The sequence below is a fragment of the Pungitius pungitius genome, chromosome 10 (assembly GCF_949316345.1).
Source record: "Pungitius pungitius chromosome 10, fPunPun2.1, whole genome shotgun sequence".
NCBI classification, from domain to species: Eukaryota; Metazoa; Chordata; class Actinopteri; order Perciformes; family Gasterosteidae; genus Pungitius; species Pungitius pungitius.
The window spans coordinates 8,774,430-8,796,339 of record NC_084909.1 but is presented as its reverse complement, the minus strand read 5'-3'; the positions used below and the strand labels follow the sequence as shown (position 1 = coordinate 8,796,339).

The following is a 21,910-nucleotide window of genomic DNA, read 5'->3' as shown; positions in this document are numbered from 1 at the left end:
GTAAAAATGGCATCCTGACAGTAGTTTGCAGTCATTCTGAATGACTATTCTTCCTATTTGGAGGATTGTTGCATGTGTGAAAGTGTCTGGCTTATTGCAAACACCTTGGATCCAAGGTTCCCGAGGTGCTCTGTGAACTGCGGGTCCGTCATGTTGATCTGAAGGAGCTCAGCGGCTGTTTGGATTGTCTCTTGCATGATCATCAGGTTCTCTTTAGAGGGAGGCAGAGATTGAACCAGAGTAGAACAAACGAGGGTAAGAGGGAGGTTATTAGAGTTCGACAGCGAGATGGGAAAGGAACGGGAAAACGAGGCAACGCGGGCTGTAAGGTGACAGAATAACATGACATCTCACAGGGTTTCATTACGACTCGCACCATTACGGGGCAGCGTCGCCAGCCAGCGAGCAGCAAATTATGTACTTAAGAGTGAAGCCTTGTGCGGGACTGATGGGGCCAGAAGGCCAGGCAGTTCTAGCTGCCGCATTAAAAACATATCTGACAAGCCCAAAGAAATGCGCCACCTCAAGCAGAAAGATGCGATGACAGAATATTTAATTAGGCCAAAAATCTGACAATGGGGATGTTTAATCATAGGATGCTCAACACCCAGAGGCCTTTACAATTACAACAGCTCACTCGGTATGTCTGGGTAAACAATAGGGTTGCGGTTGCAGAGACGGAAGGCTGCTTCCAAAGTAATTCCGTGCACTAAAAACATTATCACATGAGCACAGACGGCAATTAAAAGGAGGTCATAGATGTCCACTTGTGTGAGTGCGAGGGGAGACGTTTAGCGCGGGCGGACAGCATAAGTGATTGAATTCTACTTTGCTAATGAGATTTAAAAAGGTGCTGAGTGGCTTTCTGCTGGAGAAGGGCCATATGGCCTTGGGCTCTTTGGGAGCTCAAGCTAAGCTGATGTGAAGTCTTATTTCTCATATCTCCGGCATGAATTATGCCGCACTATAATCATGTATACAATAACTACAGCATTAACAAAGTGGATGGCCTTCCAATGGTCCCCTAATGGCCATAAAGGTCAGGGAAAGGGGCTGGCACCTCTCCTTCCCAAGGGACTTTTTTTTTTTAATGGCACAGGGTGGCATACTGTTCTCATAGATCCATACTGTCACAGCAGGTGTGTAAACACAACCAGTGTGAGCTCTACATTTACAGCAGCACTTAGGCATGAGTGGGAGGGAATTCACTCACTGGAGTCAGTGGGCAACGTTAATTTGGGGAAACTAAAAAGGATAAAGCTTCATTCATTTGGGGATTCTCCATTTAACTAATGAGTACGCATTTCTCATTACGATTCTGCCCTTGGTCAAAAAAGCCTTTAACTGTCCAGACTGAGTAAGAGAAGCAGTATATCTGAAACAGTAAGTTACCTTGAGATTCATTAGCAAGCGTTCCGGTGATATTTTTAATCACCGAGGAGAACGGAAAGCCACCGGGAAGCATATCGGCGGCATTTGTCAGTAGATCCATTGACGACCTGGAGAAGATTAAACAAAGGATGTTTTTGAAACGGGGGGCCCACAGAGCAAGTAGAAGAAAGTGGTTGTTTTTAGATGCGGGTAATTTATACCTGAAGGGGGAAACTGAATTTACAAATTTCTTAATCAAAAACGTAAAAAGTGCTTCTTTTTATTTTAATCATCATCATTCCTAAAGAAATATATGGTGCGGTGAAAATCCAACTTACATCTGAGCCGCGCCAGGGAGAGTGAGGAAGGAAAGCATTCCCAGAGCAGCGTCAATGGTCTCCTCCCGAGCAGCGCTCGAGCCCCACGACATGTCCCTCGTAGCTCCCTTCACCACGACGCCCAGATCGGGGTTGGCCAAGACCACGTGGGCCGTCTCCAGGATATCGGTTGCGGTCGCGCCGATGGATACGGCTTTGAACATTGCCGGGTAGTCAATGGAGAAGAGGTCTATGAAGTCATCCAAGGGGTCCCGTGGCAGCATCAGCGGGGCCTCGCGCCTGCGCCGCGCGGCGCTCGCTGTCGTGTGATTACTGGCGGCCATTCCCTGCTGAAACATGCTCTGGTAGTAGCCCATTGGGGCCATGAGATCGCCGGTGCCTACCAAGTCCCTCAGCATTGCGCTCATGTTTCCGGCGAGGCCTTCAAACAGCTCCACGTCTGCCGGCATGTCCAGACTCACCCGGGTCACGGCGGACAAGAGAGGGCCGAGGACGTCGTACACTTTGAGCACAGCCTGAGTCAGCAGGTCCAGTCCAGATGCTTCAGTGGAGCTCCACCACGCGAAGAACGCGGACGCCTCCTGCGCAAGGGCGCTTGAGATATTGGACGCCAGAAATTGCTCCAGAGCTTGGTAAAGCAAAGGCACGTTCCCAAATAAGTTCATGTCGACCAGCAGTTGTGCCGCTTCCCTTGTTATGTTGGTGAGAAATGCTTCGCTGAAACTTTCCCACATCACGGGGAAGATGTTGTCTGTCGTGATGTTTGCGGAGGAGAGAAAGATCATTGCTGCCTCCTGGAAAAGGTCCTCACACAAGCTGTCGTTTTGAATGAGATGGTAGTTGTCCATGATGTGGTTCAGGGATTGTTCTATAGCTTCAATGTAAGGCTCGAGGAATGGGGCCGTGTTTACCAGCTCATCAGAAAGCATTTCGAATGAGGACCAACTAAAGGCAAGGGGAGAAATATAGTTGTCAAGTTAATTCTACAGATTTAGAGTCATGTGTAAAAAAATGTCATAATGAACAGGACAACTATGAGAGGATTGTTTGATCCCTAAAGCACCTCCACACCAACGGACTGACTACTAATTCTGACCTCTTGTTTTTAGGGTTAGGATTCCATAGAATTCTATAGCTTTGACCATACTTTTATTTATATTCATTTTTCTGATTTCCTTTTTGATAATAGACTGGGGAGTCTCTGCACTGTAATAAATGATCTATAACTTGTGTATTAAGACCCGATGGTTTCCCTGCGATATGCAAAATGTGATCCTTATCGCCATGTTCGGCCCATTATGGCAGGAGGAAAAAAGGCAAATTATTTTTGAAAGCGTGTCTAAATGAGCTGAATCATGGTTAAGCTGCTATCAGTGCAGGCTGTTTTTAGTTAAAATCCCATTAAATTAACCAAGTTGAATGCAAACGTGATCACTTTAATTCCTTGTGTAATTAGGTATGAATCAACTTGGTCTGTTGTAAGAACAAATGGCCAGGTGATTTAGTCTTTGCATAAGTGAGCCTGTGTGTAGGGATGCAATGGACTCTGAACAGAATTTGATGACATATCTAGTCAGTCGAATGTTTTACATGATCAACAACTTTTGTTTTATGGCTGCACAATATTTTGATATTATTGTACCGTTGTCCTCACAACAGAGGACGTCAGTGTGGTTTGGATATATAAAAGGATTCTGGTTAGGGAAACAATCGGGAACAAAAGTATCCTTTGATGGATTTCTCTATTTAAAAAGAGGCAGTTGCTCTTTCATTCTCACGCACTGAAGCAACAAATTGTTTTTTTTGCGAGTCTACGGGGTTAATTAAATTGACGTCTCATCCATAATCACCTGCATGGATTTAGGATGCCAGATTCACTACAAATAACATTTTCTACATTTTTTTCTCTGATGGATTTTCGTGTTGTGTATAGTAAACAACAAACGGAGTGTAGGGTACATCTTGTTAGCAATGACATCATCTTGTTATGGCTGCAGGTAGTTACCGGTTTTGCAACTGCATTTCTTGGAGCTGCTGGTACCAGTGAAGCTGTGCCTCAGGGCTCAGAGGCTGGCTCGTGAGCTGAGAGAGCTGGCTGGAGAAAGTTTCTATGAGCTGCTCTGTCACAAGTGTGCTGTTGATGTTGACTTGGTAGAAAGACTGCACGATCCTGACAATCCGGGCAGATGTAGAACTCACAGACATAGGTCCGGCCCCCATGTCCTGCACAGAGAACATGATGAGGACTGTTAGTGGTGCGGCAGCTTCTCCTCCGTATCAACACTGCCACCAAGTGGTTGGCGGTTGAACTGTTAATGTCACACTTTTGTGAAACATTTTGACAAACGCAGATTATAATATTCGCCTATTACATTTCTTTGATTGCATTTTCACTTTTAATTTGCCATCTGTGTACTTACACTCATGTTCATGTGCGTGTAGACAGTCTGGACTGCAGCATAGGTCTCGAAAACAGGCTGCAGGCTGATATTGCACCACGAGGCCATGGTGGAATGGCTTATCCCCGCTGCCTCCCTCACTGGCTCCCATGCCATCAGAACTCCACTGCACTCCAATGTGCCATTAGACTAAGGGGGGAATTGTCAATGTCTTATCAAGTTTCATATTCATTGTTTAGAAAAAATCCAGTTCAAAATACAATATGGACATTTAAATCTAACAAGAACATAAGTGTTTGCCTATTTACATTTTTTTATCAAAAGGACTTTTATCGGTGTCAAAGGAATCACTTTTCATCACTGACTTCTTACCACTGAACAAGGAGTATTCTTCACCTTAAGTAAGTAAAAATAATATATGTAACAAATCCCAGGAGTAATGGGGTTGGACAGGTGTGTCCTGAAAATGTCATTCAAAGTGCAAACCAGCAAAGTCACATCCACATGTTATCGGAGTCCTGAAAGAACAACACTGTCTGTAAAAAGCCTTTTAGAAAAGGGTAAATAAAAGTGCAAATGGATGAAGGCAAACAGAAATATTCTAAAGAAAGGCACACCCCATATGGTCAAGTGTTTGAGATCTATCAATACATTAGGTCTGTTGCCAAGATTAGAACTACTGTGTTGTTGATTGCAGCATAGAATAAAGAGTCGTGCACTGGCACATGACCTCTCTCTTCATTTACCTCACTCTCACGCACACCTACCTACTAAAAAGAGCCAGCAAATGGCGGAGATAAAACGAGACAAAGGGACACAGCACACAAAGGCAATTCCAGAAAGTAGCTGTCTAACCTGTTCGGCTGCCTGCACCGTGCGTGCAATGGCAAGCTGCATTCTTTCAGAGACCTCTGAAAAGTTAAAATTGCTGGAGTTCACAGACTGTGCAATTTCGCTCATCAAAGTCACCACGGGGATCTGAAGGCTTTGAATCATCCCTGGGAGGGAGGAAAGAGACCAACAGGAATAGATTTACAATAAATAAAAAAGTTAGATAAAGATCAGGAAATGTGTGCTTTTTATGGAATGTTACAGATGAAATGTATGAAGAGCTTCAGGTATGTTACATTGTGGGAAAAGTGTGTTTTGAAAAGGTCAGTGAATGAGTCGTTTACATTATAACACTATCCCTGTTCTGGCTAAAAAGAAGAGTAGGAGAGTAGGACAATAGCTTTGCTGTTCAGTATTATCCTCACCGTTCTGTGCTTGCAAGCTGTTTACCAAACTACCCATGCTTTTCTCAAACAGCAGGATTGCAGATGGGACGTTTTCCCATTGCTCTGCTCCTTCGAGGGTTGAAAGCAGAGCACGTAGTAGCTCTTCAAGTCTGTATTAACACACAGGGAAATGGGTTTAGGGCAATCATGAAGCAACAAAACAGCGGGTTTCTATTATTAAATATTGATACATCATTTCTACGACAAATACAAGTCGTGCAATTTAATAGCAACTTGTTGCCTCACAAACATAAAGTAATTACGCGTTTGGTTTGTTTTTCATTATAAGTGGTAATTAAGCCTACTTTTGCCATGTGTCTTGGTCGGCCTTCCCAGTCATCAGTTGCTCGAGGACTGGAGCGAGAAGTGCAAAGTCCCCCAGAGGCGGAGTAGTTGAATTTAGGTCTGGACCTTCGAGGCCGAGGTTCCAAAGCATGCTGAAGAGTTGGCCCGTCTGACAGCAAAAAAGGATGAAAAATTAAGAGGGAAATGAGTGAAAGCTGTGAAAAGAGTGAAATGGCTAGTGGGCAATATTTTCAGTGGCTCTTATCTCTACGGTTGAAATGCACTTATTGTCAGTCCCTTTGGTTAAAAGCGTCAGTTAAATGACATGTAATGTAATGTTTAACATGCAGACCTATGAAATATTTCATTCCCATCTGAAACAAATTAACACCTGAAAACATGCATATTGATCTTATACATTTGTTTTGACACTCACCTTGTCAAAAATCATTGGCCAATTTTCTACTGAAGCATTCTCAAAGTATCCCCAGAGACTCGAGTTGCCTGAAAAAAAAGAAATAATATAAAGTGGACCTCAATTTCAATGTCAAACATACAAAAATTAAATTTGGAGCGAGGCGTCTTGTTCTACCCGACAAAAACAACATTTGTGCTACTTTGATCGGCAGCTCTTGGGCTGTCGGGCATCGCCGCTTGAATAATGAGGTGCGCTATGCGACCTCCACTCCATCAGAGCTCATCGGGATTCCACACCTACAGTGGCACGGAAAAGCTGACTTGCCTTGGCCAGACTCCAGGAGGGAGTGAGTGATGTCAATGAGCACCGAGACGTAGGCCTGGGCTGTGCAGTTTGACGGCAGGAAGCTCTGGATGGTTTTCATCTCATCCAGAATCCTGAAGAAACAAAACGTCAACATTTCGTTTGACTCATCAAAAGGTCATCACGTCAAATCCAACGTTGTCAAGCGATTACAGGACTGCAAGGACTCCATGTTTATTTGGTTTCCCATCCCCTTGTGGTTGTTAATCATTTATTTTTTTATTCACACTGGGCCTATTTTTCTGACTTCTGACATCATGAATTTATTTAATTTCATATAAAGATGGTCTGAGATTTGAGAATGATTTTGATATATGAAGTACCCAGAAAATGCTCTCTTCCTGTCACTGCTCCTTTAGAACCGTAGCATGTACCAGATTAACCAACCACTCACCTTCACACATTCACGGCCTTCCCCCCCCGTCCTTGATTCAATAGTCATGTGTGGCATTGTTTGGTTTCCATTAGTAGAGCAAAGGGCTTGTATAAAATACCAGATTTCTTTCTCAGAAAGAACATAGCCAGCGAGCAGACCGTGAGATTAAAGATTCCACCTTTACTTAGAACCGTAGAACTCAAAAGCACCCTGAATACCAAGAACCTGATCTCTAAAACACAGATTAGAACGGAATCTAAAACGCCCTATAACAAATGCATACTTGAACCTACAATCAACGGAAACTATCTGTTGACACCACATGACATTTTACCCCCATGTGAAGTTGAGATGTTTGTTTAGATTGTAGTATACAGCGGGTTTTTGAGCATTTATGCGCATCTGAGAGCGGTGAGAGTGAACCAATACCGTAACATCTCAACTAGAATTTAGAAGATAAAATGTGCCAAAATGCCCTGGAGAGCTGTACGTAACTGCAGTAAGGTGATAGTTGATGTGACCCCTTTTCTTTGAAAGCAGTAGATTATAATTGTTTCTCAGCTCATTTGTATCCACATGTGCTGATGGGGGCTAATTTTAATACCTTTTTCCATTTGGACCAAAGTTTTAGGGAGAAAAACAAATTACTCACAGATTCAAGCTGTCTGATCCATTGGCCACAGTGTTGCTCTCAAAATACGTGGCTGCTACTTTGATTCCAGGCAACAAGTACTGAGCAAACACTTCTGGTACTGTTTGTTGGATGATGCTCTCTGCGCGCTTGAGGATGAGGAGGGAGATGTTATGTGAGGAGGCGAAACTCTCGTCTGGTTGGACAATGAGCTTAAGCGAGTTCTGCACAACTTCCAGGAGGTCCTGCTCTACGGAGGGCGGCAGGGGGCCTGTGGCGGAGGTCAGGCTCTGCATCGCACGCTGGAAGGCCTCCACCAGGGCTTCTAGGAAGTGGTCACTCTGTAGGCCGCCTGGCTGCTCTGCCACCACTAGGGCATCGCTCAGGGAGTTGGTGATGTTGCCAATGAGGGAGAGGTAGGCCAGCTGATCGTCCCCGAGAAGAGTAGCCGTCGTCCCTTGCAGGCGCTGGAGGTCTGTCACGTAGGCGGAGACATTTCTGTCTGGGATTGCCCATCCGAGCATACTGCTGAGAAGCGATTGGAGATTTGGTTGTTTCATCCACTCCTCTATCAGGTCGAGGTATTGCTCAACCTGGTGCTCGGTGGCATCAAGAAGGGTATGGTTTGGCAATAACTGGTTAGCGAGTGTAAGGTTATCCTGAGCCTCTAGGTTGTCCATCACGAGATCAAACTGACGCCGGAGAATCTCCACGGTTGTCAGGCCAATTTTAATCACCCCTGCTCCATCTAGTGGGTACTGCAGCTCGTTGATCAAGGACTCGACCTGCTTACTCACAAACAGAGTAACATCTGCCTGTGCCAGCTGTAACGTCACTTGCATTTGTGTGAGGTAGTAGAAGGGCGAGAGCAGCTCTGAGGCGGAGCTCGTGCTGGTGATATTTTCCAGCCTTTTCAGGTACCATTCCACAATTTTTAGATATTCTTCCTGAGCATACAATGGGTTCATCGTGTTGTTCAAATTGTTATATGGTTCAGTGTTGGCGACCAGTTGTAGGAGACCCTCCACTACTGCGATTTCAGTCATGATCTCCGGAGTGTACAGTTGGTTGAGCTGGAGGTTCATCTTGATATTGGCCAGGGTGCTGTTCAGGGTGTGTGCGAGAGCCAGGTCAGGATTGGAGCTGAAGTCAACTTGAACAACATCCCCGACAGCGTTATGGACAATCATCGTAATGAGGGAGAGGATGGCCTGCTCGTCGCGGAGAGCGGGAAGGCGCGAGAGGAACCCGCCGACGCCGCTTATCAATCCCATGGAACACTGCGCCGTCGTGTTGGGGTCTTGGTGCTGTTCGTAACACTGGCTAACATTGATCATCTCCATCACATTGGTCATCAGGCTGTTTACGTTGGCAGCTCCAGTTAATGCAGCGATGCCATTCAGCTCCTCAAGGGTGAGGTTTGCCTGCCACAGAGCATTCTGAACACCAGACACAGTCACACTTGGTGCAGCCACGATCGATCTGATGAAGTGAAGAATCTGCTTGAATGTTTTCACACAGTCTGTATTGTTAGAGGACAGGAGGAGCGAAAAGAACGAGGATGTAACTTCCTCATATTGCCATCCCTCCAGGATGGAGTTCGTCACGGTTAAATTCATGGTTACATTACCGTCGGCCGAGAGCATCATGTCCACCGTCTGTTCCAGTAAGGTGAAGGTTTCTGAGATCCCGGCCGAGCAGTTTCCGCCTGCTGCGCATTCAGTCATCTGACTCTGCAGGGCTTGGAAATCCCGGAGAAAGCGAGCAGCCTCCTGTTGGACCTCAGGTGGGAGGAACGCAACAAATCTTTGCGCAATAGCGTTCTGAGCCGCGTCTGGTCCCGCCTGAGACAAGTTCTGCAGGCCTTCTGGGCTCAAAAGGTTGAGAAAGTCCTTGGCGATCAGGTGGAGGTCAGTGACTTGTGCCGGGCCAAGCTGCCCATTTGGTAGCGGGACCTGTTGAATTTGTTGGAGGCTGAACTGAGACAGCACGCATTCTCGAAGCTGGCCCAAGTACCCAAGGATGACGTTAGTGGGGTCACCATTTGGAGAATCCATCACGTTCTGCAGCTGCTCCATGGCACTGAGGATGGCCTCTACGAGGCCTGCTGAGGTCTGGTTGGTGAAAGGCCGGATGGCTTCCCTGAGACGCGACACTTTGTCGGGCGTGAAGTAGTTGGAATAGGTAAGCAGAGTGTGCCCCATGATGTAGGAGAGAGACACGGTGAGGTTACCTTCCGAAGAGAAAAACTGCATCATCAACTGTTCGAGTTCGGCCATCGTGGGGTCCGTTTCATTGAAGGTAAAAATGTGCTGGTTGAGCCTGCCGAGCTTTGAGGCAACGTCGAACACAGCAGAGACATTCAGGGGGCCGTCGCTGAAGAGCAGGGGCAGCAGAGGCGCCAGACCCGTGGACCGGAACAGGTTAGCGACAAGCGGACGCATGACATCGAGGTCGGTGACGTTTTGGCCAGGAAGCGTGCTGACAAAGCCATTCAGGTTTTGGACCAGATTCATCAGGTAGGCAGAGAGCGCGTCTCCTCCTTCCATTTCTTTCAGGTATGATCCTGCCAAACGCTCATACGCGTCACCGTACACGTGCTGCAACAGATTCACCGTTCCGTTGAGACAACTGCAGAGAAAAGAGGGGGGTGGCAACATGTCAGAATTTTAGAAAACGCTATCAGTAACAATGGTAAAACAATAAATACTACTTCTTGTGTTATGTTGAATTCTGTATTTGTGCAAATAGGCTGTCCATTTAATCTTGTTACAAATCAGTTCATTTTAATTATTTAAATCAATAACTGATATCACTTTATATCAGTCCACTCAATACTACCAATACCTCTAAAACTCACCAACGAACACACAGAAAGATGCGAGTGTATACTGCTTATAACTAATATCCATTTTTATATCATCCAAAATAAACTAGTCGACATTCTATCAACAAAGAAAGACCAGTAAGAGAAGATAAAATTGAGTTGCAGAGCATATGTGGAACATAAAAAGATATTATTAATTTAACGAGTACACTAGTACAAGCACTTACTTCACCAGGAGTTCTTGGTTTGACGACATCAGAGCCTCGGTCATTGCATTTACAAACTGTGGCCATTCCAAACCAGTATCGCAATCAATGGTTGAGGATGTGATGTTAATGTAGCCTAAAGTGTGAGATAATAAATACACAGAGACATACTTAAATTGGTTGGGTTTTTTCTACTACGTTACGTGAGGAATAACTTGGATTTGGGTCGATTTGTTTTAGCACTAAATGAAAATGAATACGCATACATTTTCATTTCATGTTTCATTGAGCTTCATTGTATTCGCCCAGCAACATACTCACTTACTTCATGTACACAGGACCAAATAAATGTGCTGGTCATGGTTTACTAGAGACACATTAACTCTGAATTTTTTTGTTTTCAAAGAAAATTTAAGATTTTACAAGAACAATAAGAAAATATTTTATAGATCATGACAAGGCAAACCATAGTATACAACAGGGATTCCCAAAGTGTGGTGCGCGCACCCCTGGGGGTGCGCGAGCTGCGACCAGGGGGTGCGCGAGAGGAAAAATGTAATGGCGGTCCCTTACATTTTTTTAAAGCAAAATTGGAGGAGTTGCAGAAAAGCCGTTGCAGTTTAATTCATGCATTGGGTCTACGAAAGACGCATTACGGGCTTCATATCCGCTCAGTTACACAGCAGGGAGAAAGGGGCTGCCGCACACAATTGCCGAAGACGTGTGTTTGCCAGCGGCAAAAGAAATGGTGGAGTGTATGATTGGAGAGAAAGAGGCAAAAAAGTTGGACGGCGCATTGATGCCATGTCTAAAGACATCCTGGCTGTACGTACGTACCTCTCGCTCTCGCTCTCACTCGCTCTCTCTCGCGCTCTCTCTCTCTCACTCTCTCTCTGCAGGCTGAGCGACTTTTGCACTAACCATGCTTTTTGTTACTGAGCCTGTGTTGATGTTGGTATTGTCATGTGTGTTCTGGTTATTTGCGCATGTTTAAACATGAGTCTTTATATGACGATAAAACAACGTTTTGTTGCGTTTTTTTTAAAGTGTGAATTGGGGGTGCGCCAACCCGGTCGGGACATGGAAGGGGGTGCGCAGGAAAAAAAGTTTGGGAACCGCTGGTATACAACATAGTGCATGCTGATAAAACGCACCATGGCACATGAGGTATATTGTGTATTGGTATAAATAGCCGGCTCCTTAATGTGATGAGGCCCCATTTGCAGAGATGAATGCATTTGATAGATAAAGAAGAAAAATAAAAAAATGGTCCTCACAGTTTGCTGGCGGAGTTGTGACATCTGGCCTGTAGTTCAAAATCCAGTACAGCATGTGGAAATAGTTCTTTACCTCGGGCCACAGTTGAGTCTTTTCAATACTCTCTCCCAAATTCACCATGAACAAGGGAACACTAAAGGCAAAGAAAAGCACACTGTTGAGAGTGAAATGATAACTAACCGCATAAAATGAGACATTTGCACGTAACATAAAGCACATATTTATTTATTTCCACTAAATTGACTGAAATGAGTCATTCCGCGTCAAGGGTTACACGTAGTTTGGCCTGGGCCTTAAACATTTTAACTTATAAGACTTTTAAAAAAAATAGAAAATAGACAAAATGCATGTTCTAACTCATATTTTCAGTCATCGGTTCAAATCAAAAGCTGACGCTGAGAGCACGTCAGTCCTCTGGAATGAAAGCCTGCAGGACAATCAACCAATCAATCCTTATCGTAATTTGCGTTTTCTCAAAACCTTTGTTGAAGAGTCGATGTAACATCATCCGTGATGTTGTTTGGCATCCAGTCCGTCCAGGATCCTCCAAACTTTGTGGCCACTTCGCTTGAAAGCACGGCAAGCTGCATGCTGTTATTGTAAAGCTCGTGCCACTGGGAGAGAACCACGGGGAGGGTCACATTGTAGTCGCCTTGGCCTAGCAGGGCGCCATATACGTCTTGTGCCTGTGGAAAAAGACTATTAGTGTTTCTCCTTAAAAGCATATGATAATGTGTGTTCATGTAGGGATGGGTTGTTACAGACTTTCATATTGACTAATTAAATATATGGAGCATATTTTTACATTACAGAACAATCCAACCCTAAAACAAATACATTTGCACCGGAACAAAATACGCCCCAAAACAATAAAGAAACTCTTACCTTCTGAACCAATGGCTGCCAGCCCGTTAGCAGCGCCTGCTGTGGAGCAGAGCCGTTCTGACAGATCGCTGATCTCCACGACTCCATTGTTATGCTTTTTGTGTCCAAGAGCCACTCGAAGGGACCCAAGAGATCCTCACAGTTGAAAGGTTCCGGTGACATCATCTAGTAAAACAAATGCATGATGCACCGACCTGTGAGCGTTTGTTAATTTAATTGTTTTCCATGTTATTATCAAAAACCTCAAAACATGTTGAGTAGAATGTTTCTTATAATGAAAACCACGTCACATATCAGGTATTATAAAGGCAGAAAAGCTTTCAGTGGATGATTCCTGAAATTACTGTAATTATGGAAAAACAGGTGTTCAGTGTCAAGCCTTAGTTGCTCAACATGTCCTTTACAAAACAGGAAGTGAGTCAGCAGAGTTAACTACAGTTCAAAATCACATTTAAATGTGTTGACCTGGTGCTGGTTTTGGGCAGTCTTGTTTCAGAAAACAATGTACACCAATATCAGGACAAGATGTCAGTCTTACTGACTTTAACCCCAGCCTTTTAATCCATTACCTATATTATTCGGTGAAACTAAGGTTAAGGTTTATTTTACTCATCAATCAGGTAAGTAGGTACTTGGAAACTGCTTCAACAAGTCTTTAAACTTGTCCGATCGCTTGTGCTACTGCCAAAACCTTCCATCTCACCACTTGCTGCCAAACAACATCTAAGCAATTACACTGTTGCTAATCTGTTATGAAGCTACGCTGCTTGAAAACAACAAAAGATTAGAAGAAAACATTGTCATTCCTTCCATTTTATATGGGAATGTGGTCAATTGCAATATTACTACAATACCTCTGGAATCATTTGGATAATTTCCACCACACTGTCTACGACATGACCAGTCCAGACGCTTGCCTCAGACTGGTTTGTCAGCAATGCTAGAAAAGTCGTTTGGAGTTGATCAGCATCTGTCAGGACATTGGACATCATTTCTGCAAACCAATGAGAGCTTTTTAGAACACAAAAAAATATTTTTATATAATATAATTATTTCATTGTTGACTACAGCTACATTCTGTGACGGGAGAAAAAAAAAGTACATTTTCAGCTCAAATGAAGAAAGAAATCCACTTTTAAACACTGAGGGCAGACACTTATCACACAATTTCTAAAGAGTTTTTTTTAATCAAGTGCATTTCCCTTTGTATGTGCGTATCCAGTTCCAAATAATAACTCCTCTTGTGCTACTTCTATTTTTTGTTCTACTTCTATTTTCTTTCAACAGTCCCCTGAGAAAGGGTGTACACTTGTTCCATTCACTACTGGGCCAGATGTTATGCAAGAGAAAACAATAGTGACTATGGCAGTATGTGACAAAAAGTAATACTACACTGAACATTTGTCCTGTGAATGTTCTAACTTTTAGATTTTTTTTCTGTGCTCTTCAGTCAATATCCACTTTGTTGTGATAGAACAAGTGATTGAGGCAAGTTTTAAAAATGCTTTAAAAATATTTTTCATGTGTTGTAGCGTTACCTTCAACAGTTTGAAGGGCCAGTGATGCAAACTTCATGGACTCAAAGACAGTTCTGAGGAGGCTCTGGACCACCAGCAGATCCTGCCCTGGCACCATTTGTATGAGCTCAAGCACCACTTGACCAACCTCTAGAAACCTGCAAAAGCATGATCAAAATATTCAGAATGGTGCAAATGAGAGGAATTACAAAGAAAAGGTTTGGCAAACTTTGCACAAAGCAAAGGGGGAGACAACACAAGGTGGTTTCCCGTTTGTATTTAGGTATTAAAACGTGTTTTGACATCAGGATAAAATATTTCTCAGCAATCTCCCAGAAGAAAGGCTTACTTAGTTGTTTCTTAAGAAAAAGATAAAACCTGCTTGATTAATACACATTTAGGCTTCTTCAGAAAATCAAATCAGTTTCTCTAAACAAATGTAATTTTTATATTTTACAGCATTACAAAAAAAATCCTCTAATGCATGTATCTTACTTTCAACAAACAGTGCTGTACTTACAACTCCTCATTGATGTTTTGAGGTTGGGTATCTAAGCTACGCCGGGCCCTTGGCATGTTGGAGCCTCCTTGTCCTCCTGGGGATCCCCCTCCCATCAAACTCCCCAGCAGCTCTCTGACGAAGGCTACATCACGCGGAGCAACATCCTTACTCCATACCAGGAGAGCCTGGAATACAGATTAAACGTGGGAAGAGAAGGCAGGCAGAGTAAGATTCGCAGAATCTAAATTATTTTAGCAACAAAAAAAAAATGATTCGGATTCTGCCGTTTGCTGCGGGTTTACGTACAGGCGACGTTGTTAGCTAACAAGTTCTGATTAGAAATGATCTCATCAAAACACATCTAGCATAGTGGCTGTGCTAATTGCATGTCTTTGGGGCTTATTTTCCCCAGGTGGCGACCTAGGAGTTGCAGCTTTCTCGCGGCATCACACTTCGTTTAGTGCTCTCTGAATCTAATCAGAAGTGGAGGTGGCACTGGAGAATGTTAATTACCAGCATGGACAGAACACACACAGACTCAGTGCATGAGAAAAAGTATGGGTGAGACTTTAAGAAGGAAAATGCCCCCCCACACGCATCAAGAAGGTGACTCATGTTTGATAACCTGGGTTCTCACGCTTGATGATGATAACCTACCTGCTTTGCCACCAAATCGGGGCTGATCCAGCTCAGGAGCATGTCTAAGGCCCCTGTACTGCACGCTGTTGATAACCACAGTGGCTTACTGCTGTTGTCACACAAGTACATATGTACAATGTCTCTGTCCAATGTTAGGCCAATAGCCTAGAGAAGGGAAGAACATTACAGTAAATATAATTTAACTGTGGTCAAATGATTGATAAAGGTAATGACTCATTTATGGAACCGTTTATTACAAGTACACATCAGTGAAACCAGTGTTGAATCAAATTCATGGTTTACGGAAATACATTCAGCATTTGTGCTCCTGCAGGTAACACTTTCAATAGCAGTTTTCCTCTACTAGGCTTCAGTTTAATTTGAAACGTACAGGCATGAGAGTGGTATCACTTTTCTTATCAGTCTTGGTAAAAATACTGAATGATAACAATTCCTAGAATGTTTCTTTCAGGTTATAATTGTGAGTTAATCTTCACTTTTCTGTGTATGTACATATAGTATTAAGATTGCTTGGTCATCGCCTTTAAGTCCCATGTGATTGTCAACACGTACCTTGTCCAGTGGTATTTTGACCTCTTGCAGATAGAGTCTCATCATTTCACTGAGTGAGTCATTCTGCAACGTGACGATCTCTCCGAGAGAAACGGTGGCATCTGAGAAGGATAAAAAAAAAAGATCAAACATTAAAATAATGGCCAGCTAGCTCGAAACTTGACCACTGGACTTGCTCTGGGGGTTTTCCAAAAGGGGAATTGTGTTTGCATTGTCACGTAATGGTGGTTGAATATTTGGAACGTTCAGTACAGCTGAGGGAAAGTCACCTTTGCCAGGCCAGTTTTGTACATATTGGATCAGGTTGAGGCCTCCGGTGAGGAGTGGACCCACTGCGGAAAATGATGCATTGGCATCAGGGATGACGGTCTGGATGGTATTCAAAGCACTAAAGAGAACATGGGGGTGAAAAAACATTTAGTGCCCAAGGCAAGACAGAATGTGCAGCAAACATTTGACATAACAGTGACTAGACAAACACAGTGAATGTTTGGGGTTTCAAACAAGACTTCATCAAGTCTCAATAAGTAAAATGTATTATTATTATCATCATCATCGTCGTCGTTATCGTCGTCAAAATACTAATAGAGAACCTTTTTGTACCATGTGTCCAGTATTTCCAACCTAGAATCTCTTCAGCAAGCAGAACGCAGAGTTTGAGTTTCATGCGTATACATGTTTAAACCACAATATAAATGTTCTCTTGCAGCTCTTAAAAATCCAGTAATTCCCTTCACATTTATCAATTTATCAATTCATTTCCAAAATTATTATTAACATTAAAGTAGTTGTAAAGCCGTTTAAATGATCCGGAGGACTACATACAATGTGCCGACGCCATTATCTATTATCATAATTTCATCTATAAAACAGAAAACTTCTCCTCTTCACTTTGGATGTTTTTATTCTTTTACGCTTTCTAAATGAATCAAAACCTTTACAGAGGCTCCCTTCATTGATTCATTTTTTTTAAATTTCTCCATCATTGAAAGTACATCACCCCCGTATGCTGGTGAGCAGGGCCTCCGCGCTGGCCAGCCCGTTCTGGTCTGATCCGGCAGAGAAGAGCCGGGGAACGGCCAGGAGGCTTTCCCAGAGTGAGCTCTGGTTTTGCAGCCCGTCGAAGACCAAGATCGCAGCCCCGGCCACCGTCGTCATCTCATCCGGTTTTGTCAGCAGCAGATCAGTCAGTATCTGACAAGAGGAGGTGATTTTAAGAGTCAAACCGAACAAACGGGACTGCAGAAATTAATGTTTTAACCTTGCGTCGTTCCACTGTCCGGATAAAAGAAAACAAGCGGATGCGTCTATGCAAGCGGAGACGGAAACACCCACCTGGTTGAGTGCTTTGATCGAGACCTCTAACACCGTGTTGTTGGATTCGCAGAAGGTGACCGCGGCGTAGGAAAGGGGGTCTGGTGATGACGTCGCGTTGACCATGGGCAGTGCCATTTTGCAGACGGCGCTCTTCAACAGGTTTACTGAGCCCAGCATCTGGTCCAAAGTCTCCTAGATTACAGGTGTGCATAGCATGATGGTAAGATTTAAAAGAAGATGAATCCGTACAATTGTTTTAGATTAGAACACTAACGGTAATAGGGCAGTCAAATTTTTTTTTACAGTTCCAGTATCCACTGTATCAATGAAATGTTGAACAAATCAATCAACCCTGCACCATAGTAACACATCATTCTACTTATTGACAAAATGCAAACTAGTTTAATATACATGTTTCTCTTGTTTTAATCCCGTGTTGGTTAATTTTGACAAAATTATGCTTAAATAGGATTTAATTGAAATATCATTTTCAGAATACTGCATCTATAACAACCTACAAATTCTTTTGCAGCATAATTTCCTTCCACAAAGGAAGTCGATAATTATAAAAATTAAATGTCTTTTCACAGCGCCACTTATGAAACGAGTGATAAAATAAAAGTAATTATTTTGTCAGAGAATACTAATGATATCGGTTTTCTTTAAACAACAAGCAATTCAAAAGAGACCAAACAAAGACGCAATTCTATGCATTTGATTGGGTAAACAGGTGGTTCCTTATTGTCAAAAGGTTTCTTCTACAAACCCCACCTGATTTCCAGGGAAAGTGGTATTCATGGCGTTCATGAAAGAGGCATTATAAGATCTTCCTTGGTTAGCCGGACCTTTAATACAAGAACACAATGCATGAACACAATGTTGAAAAACTGGAAGAAGTTAAAGTAATAGCTGTTATCACCTAATAATGCAAACATGAGAATGGATTGAATTAGACAAAGTCCAACTTTGAGGAGCCAGTGTCAGAAAAGGGTAGTTCTTAAAATAACAGTTCAACATTTGGGCAAATATTTGCTTTGTCTCAGACTTTGAAGAACAGCCTCAAACCCCTCCCTTTTCTGTGTTAATTATGAATCTCTGTGAAGAAGTGTCCGTGAGCGAGAACAGCGTACCCAAAAGGTTCTTCAAGGCCTGAATCAATGCTGCTGGATCATTTCTGGACTCTTTGGAGAAGGCGTAGTTCAAAAAATCGCCCCCCTGTAACAGCAGGCTTGACCTGTAATAAAAGAGTCAAAGGTATCGGACGAGGCATTACTTAAAAGGCTCGACCAAATATGTTGTGTTATTTCAAACCACATTCTCTCTTCAGTAATTTTTCCACAAACAATGGGCGGGGTAGATGTTTGCTTAATCCATCATTCATCAGAGGGTTCAGGGTCAAACAAACAGGTTTCCTATCTAACACAACCTTTAAACGCTAATACAACAAAGACAACCGGTTTCAATAGTTCAAGCTGCCTCTCATTCACTTAGGTTTGTTTTTAAAGAAATAATGATCCTCTAAGAGGAGAATGCCGTTCATTTTTCATGACCAAACTCACTAATCCCCTCATGTGATTCCGCTATGGCCGCGATTCTGCCTCCTGATTCAAGAGTCCTCCACACACCCTTTTTAGCACATGACACCAGAAGAGAAACTCGAAACTTTCACAATGTTTAAGATGCGGACATATGATACCGCACCATGAATATTACGAATTTGAAAGCACAGGTATGATCACAGATCACAGGTCTTGTGTGGACAGCTGAATGGGAGTACCTGGTATAACTTGAGGGGGGCAGAGCACTCTTTGATGAAGCCTGGTCCACGAGGCTGGTGTTTTGACAGTTGCCGTCCGTGTTGCACATGAGAGTCTGCAGGAAAGGGAAGAAGCCGGCGCTGGGCAGGTTTCGGGGTCTCACAAAACCTGAAGGAGATAATAGTAAAGTTGTTGTTGTTGTTGTTGTGGTTGTTGTTGTGGTGGTGGTGAGGACACTTCTTCCATTAACAATTGTGTCAAAATACCAAACCGTCTTCCTAATTCTTTTGCAGTATTTCATCTGAACTATAGCTTAGCAAAGTTATACAAGCTAGGTAATAGAATTTGTGGAGGACATTAATAAAATAAATTAGTACATTAATTCTGTTGCACTAAATGAAAGGGATGCCATCAGGTATTAAGTATACTTTTATGATCTTGGAACCGATTTGATTAAGAAGCTGAGTGGTTGGGAAAAGGCTTGTGTTGTTTTTTTCTAAACCAAGTGGTTTCAGTCTTTGCCCCTCCTTCTACAATCAAATACTCAACACTCATTCTTTCTTGCGGATTGTGAGGAAGGAATATGTATAACGCTCCCTCCTTAACCACCTTTACCCGCATTCTTTACAGTTGAATGAATGTAGTCAACAAATGCAGGCGTACATTCAGCGGATCAACAGTGATAGCGCGGGCCATGATCTGAAGAACTAGTCATGTGTCATTTGTGTATTCATCTGTATGATATATGCATAGATGTATGTAAGGAATTGAGATTTTGCCTTCCTATTAATGAGAAGAAATATACCTGTGGATGTCTTTAATGATCAGAAGTCAGTATCATAATTACATTGTAGGGCAGCTTAATGGCTAACGTATTTAAAGTAGTTGCTGACATATGAGCATCGCCAAATTTCAATCGATTGCATTTTAGAAAGACTTTTGAAATATTGTCACGAACAAAACCAAAACATATTACAAACCAGCTCATTCTATGCAGTTTTACACTTACATGTATCTTTTTGTACAGGAGGGAAGCTTTTGCGGGCAACCGCAATGATGATGAAAAGGATCAGAGGCCATATGAGCAGAGTCAGCGACCATAGCTATAACACAAGATATCATAAAACAGTTATTATGAATTCATGAAGAGTGTGTAAATATGTAAGAATAATGATTGTGGTCGTTTTGTCACTCACTGGCTGTCTGATCACTGCAAGCCAATTCTTCCAGAGAAGGAGTTTCAGTTGCCGGAAGAAAGCCATCAGAGGATTTTTGTCTAAAATTAAGACAAAATATAGAAGAACGATCAGTTGCTAGACTGAATGTATGGTTCCATCCCATCAGATTGCTATTTAAGACATCACGAATAAGACGTCTTAGTACAAACACGGTGTCGTAAAAAAAAACAATTGCCGGGAAACCGAGTTAATCTGCTGAGAAAGGTGTCATCGAAAGCCCAACTGAGTAAAAGCACTGAGGAATAGACTACATTTTCAACTGTAGTCTTTGTATTGTATAGCGTTTCCTTTATCATATTCTTATTTTTTTCAGAAACAGATGGAGACCTACGGGTATAACAGACGTTATCAAATTATTACGGACATTTAATCGTAGTTAAATAAAAGGTTACAAACGTGTGAAAGCTGAACGACAGAAAGCTTGAGTCTAGTATTACGTCGTTTTATTTAAAAACAAGATTAAACCATTTTCCCTACCTGTTGGCGTCCCTCCTGTTAATTGGTAAATCGATTCGTTATCTGACTGTAGCGCGAAGGCTGAGCAAGGACATGGCGAGGTGGCCCCTAGCAGGACGCCCGCTCCATCGAAGTCACTCAAATTAGTAAAAAATAATTATTATTATAAAGATTCAGTTGCCGCACACGAACAAAATATAAACAGAACAACTCCGGAGTCAGTGTGAAGAGACCGAACATCCGACAGCCCTCTGTTCCGTGTCTCGCGCCAGTGAAAGTCACAACACCTGCGAGAGGGAAGTTAAATCTGCGAGGAAGGGCGTGTGCTCTAAACAGGGAAGCGGGAGAGGGCGGGGGCACACCTTGCTACGACTGCAGGCCTGCGGAACTGATGCCGAACACTGTACCTGGCAGCGATGGTGGCACTTGACAGTGAGGCACCCTTGAGTTGCCTAGCTGAGCGTACTTATATTGCATTTTTAACCCATGGTGTTTTACATTTTGCCCAGAGAGCACTTAGGGTTGGTCAGGGAAACCTTGACATGGGGCAGCTAGGGTTCGAGCCAATGACCTTGCGGTTCCCAGCGCACCTTCTCCTCCATGCGCCACCATCGCCCCCCCGCACATGACAAGAAGACACCTTTGAGACAACTAGCTTAGCACAGCTTAGGCCATGGTGGCATGTGACAGGAAGACACCTTTGAGACGCCTAGCTCAGCATAGCTGTGAGCCATGGTGGCATGTGACAGTTCTACATGGCAGTGAAAGAGGGACAGGCCAAGTTTCACGTTACAAAGTCAAATACCAAGGTATGTAGAATGTTGTTGGGAAGAGTTTTAAAAAATGACATAGGCGTTCCACAGAAAGATTGTTTCAACACACCAGAAGAAAAATAGTAGTGGTAATAACCAAAGTAAATGTATAGAGAGAATAAATAAATAAAATTAAAACACAACTACAAAAGATGGGTCAAGAATTCAGAGACAAAAACAGCTTTGTGCAACACGAATGGAATTTAGCTGAAGCGGAAGTTATTTACCCTGTTATTTACCCTACCTTTTTCCACATATACCCTGTGCATCCACAGGCCTTCATAAATACCACTGCTCATACTGATACTGCTGAATGACATGACATTTACCATTGACAATGGAATCTGGACTAGGAGACACAATTATGACTTAAGTCCCTGGACATTCTTTTACAATAGTACCATTAGGTTAAGTAAGATGTGTTACCATCAGCATGCTATTTGCG

General features: G+C 43.0%; 1 protein-coding gene across 1 annotated transcript in view; it reads right to left on the bottom strand.

The window, feature by feature from the left end:
• abca12 (ATP-binding cassette, sub-family A (ABC1), member 12) overlaps positions 1-21,059 on the bottom strand; it is a 52,749-nt gene extending 31,690 nt beyond the window's left edge. The window contains exons 1-29 of the mRNA XM_062565110.1: positions 20,675-21,059; positions 20,156-20,235; positions 19,969-20,062; positions 18,980-19,127; positions 18,333-18,436; positions 17,974-18,047; positions 17,221-17,394; positions 16,886-17,079; positions 16,155-16,273; positions 15,886-15,986; positions 15,331-15,477; positions 14,692-14,858; positions 14,193-14,329; positions 13,509-13,648; positions 12,655-12,819; positions 12,250-12,455; positions 11,769-11,902; positions 10,513-10,627; positions 7,480-10,089; positions 6,413-6,525; positions 6,107-6,174; positions 5,691-5,839; positions 5,365-5,495; positions 4,964-5,106; positions 4,130-4,297; positions 3,715-3,932; positions 1,710-2,654; positions 1,393-1,499; positions 105-211 (exon numbers count right to left, since the gene is read on the bottom strand). Of these exons, the coding sequence (XP_062421094.1) occupies positions 105-211; positions 1,393-1,499; positions 1,710-2,654; positions 3,715-3,932; positions 4,130-4,297; positions 4,964-5,106; positions 5,365-5,495; positions 5,691-5,839; positions 6,107-6,174; positions 6,413-6,525; positions 7,480-10,089; positions 10,513-10,627; positions 11,769-11,902; positions 12,250-12,455; positions 12,655-12,819; positions 13,509-13,648; positions 14,193-14,329; positions 14,692-14,858; positions 15,331-15,477; positions 15,886-15,986; positions 16,155-16,273; positions 16,886-17,079; positions 17,221-17,394; positions 17,974-18,047; positions 18,333-18,436; positions 18,980-19,127; positions 19,969-20,062; positions 20,156-20,221 (7,044 nt within the window). The 5' untranslated portion in view covers positions 20,222-20,235; positions 20,675-21,059. The remainder of the gene's footprint in view (positions 1-104; positions 212-1,392; positions 1,500-1,709; positions 2,655-3,714; positions 3,933-4,129; positions 4,298-4,963; positions 5,107-5,364; positions 5,496-5,690; positions 5,840-6,106; positions 6,175-6,412; positions 6,526-7,479; positions 10,090-10,512; positions 10,628-11,768; positions 11,903-12,249; positions 12,456-12,654; positions 12,820-13,508; positions 13,649-14,192; positions 14,330-14,691; positions 14,859-15,330; positions 15,478-15,885; positions 15,987-16,154; positions 16,274-16,885; positions 17,080-17,220; positions 17,395-17,973; positions 18,048-18,332; positions 18,437-18,979; positions 19,128-19,968; positions 20,063-20,155; positions 20,236-20,674) is intronic.
• Between the last annotated feature and the right edge of the window lie 851 nt (positions 21,060-21,910).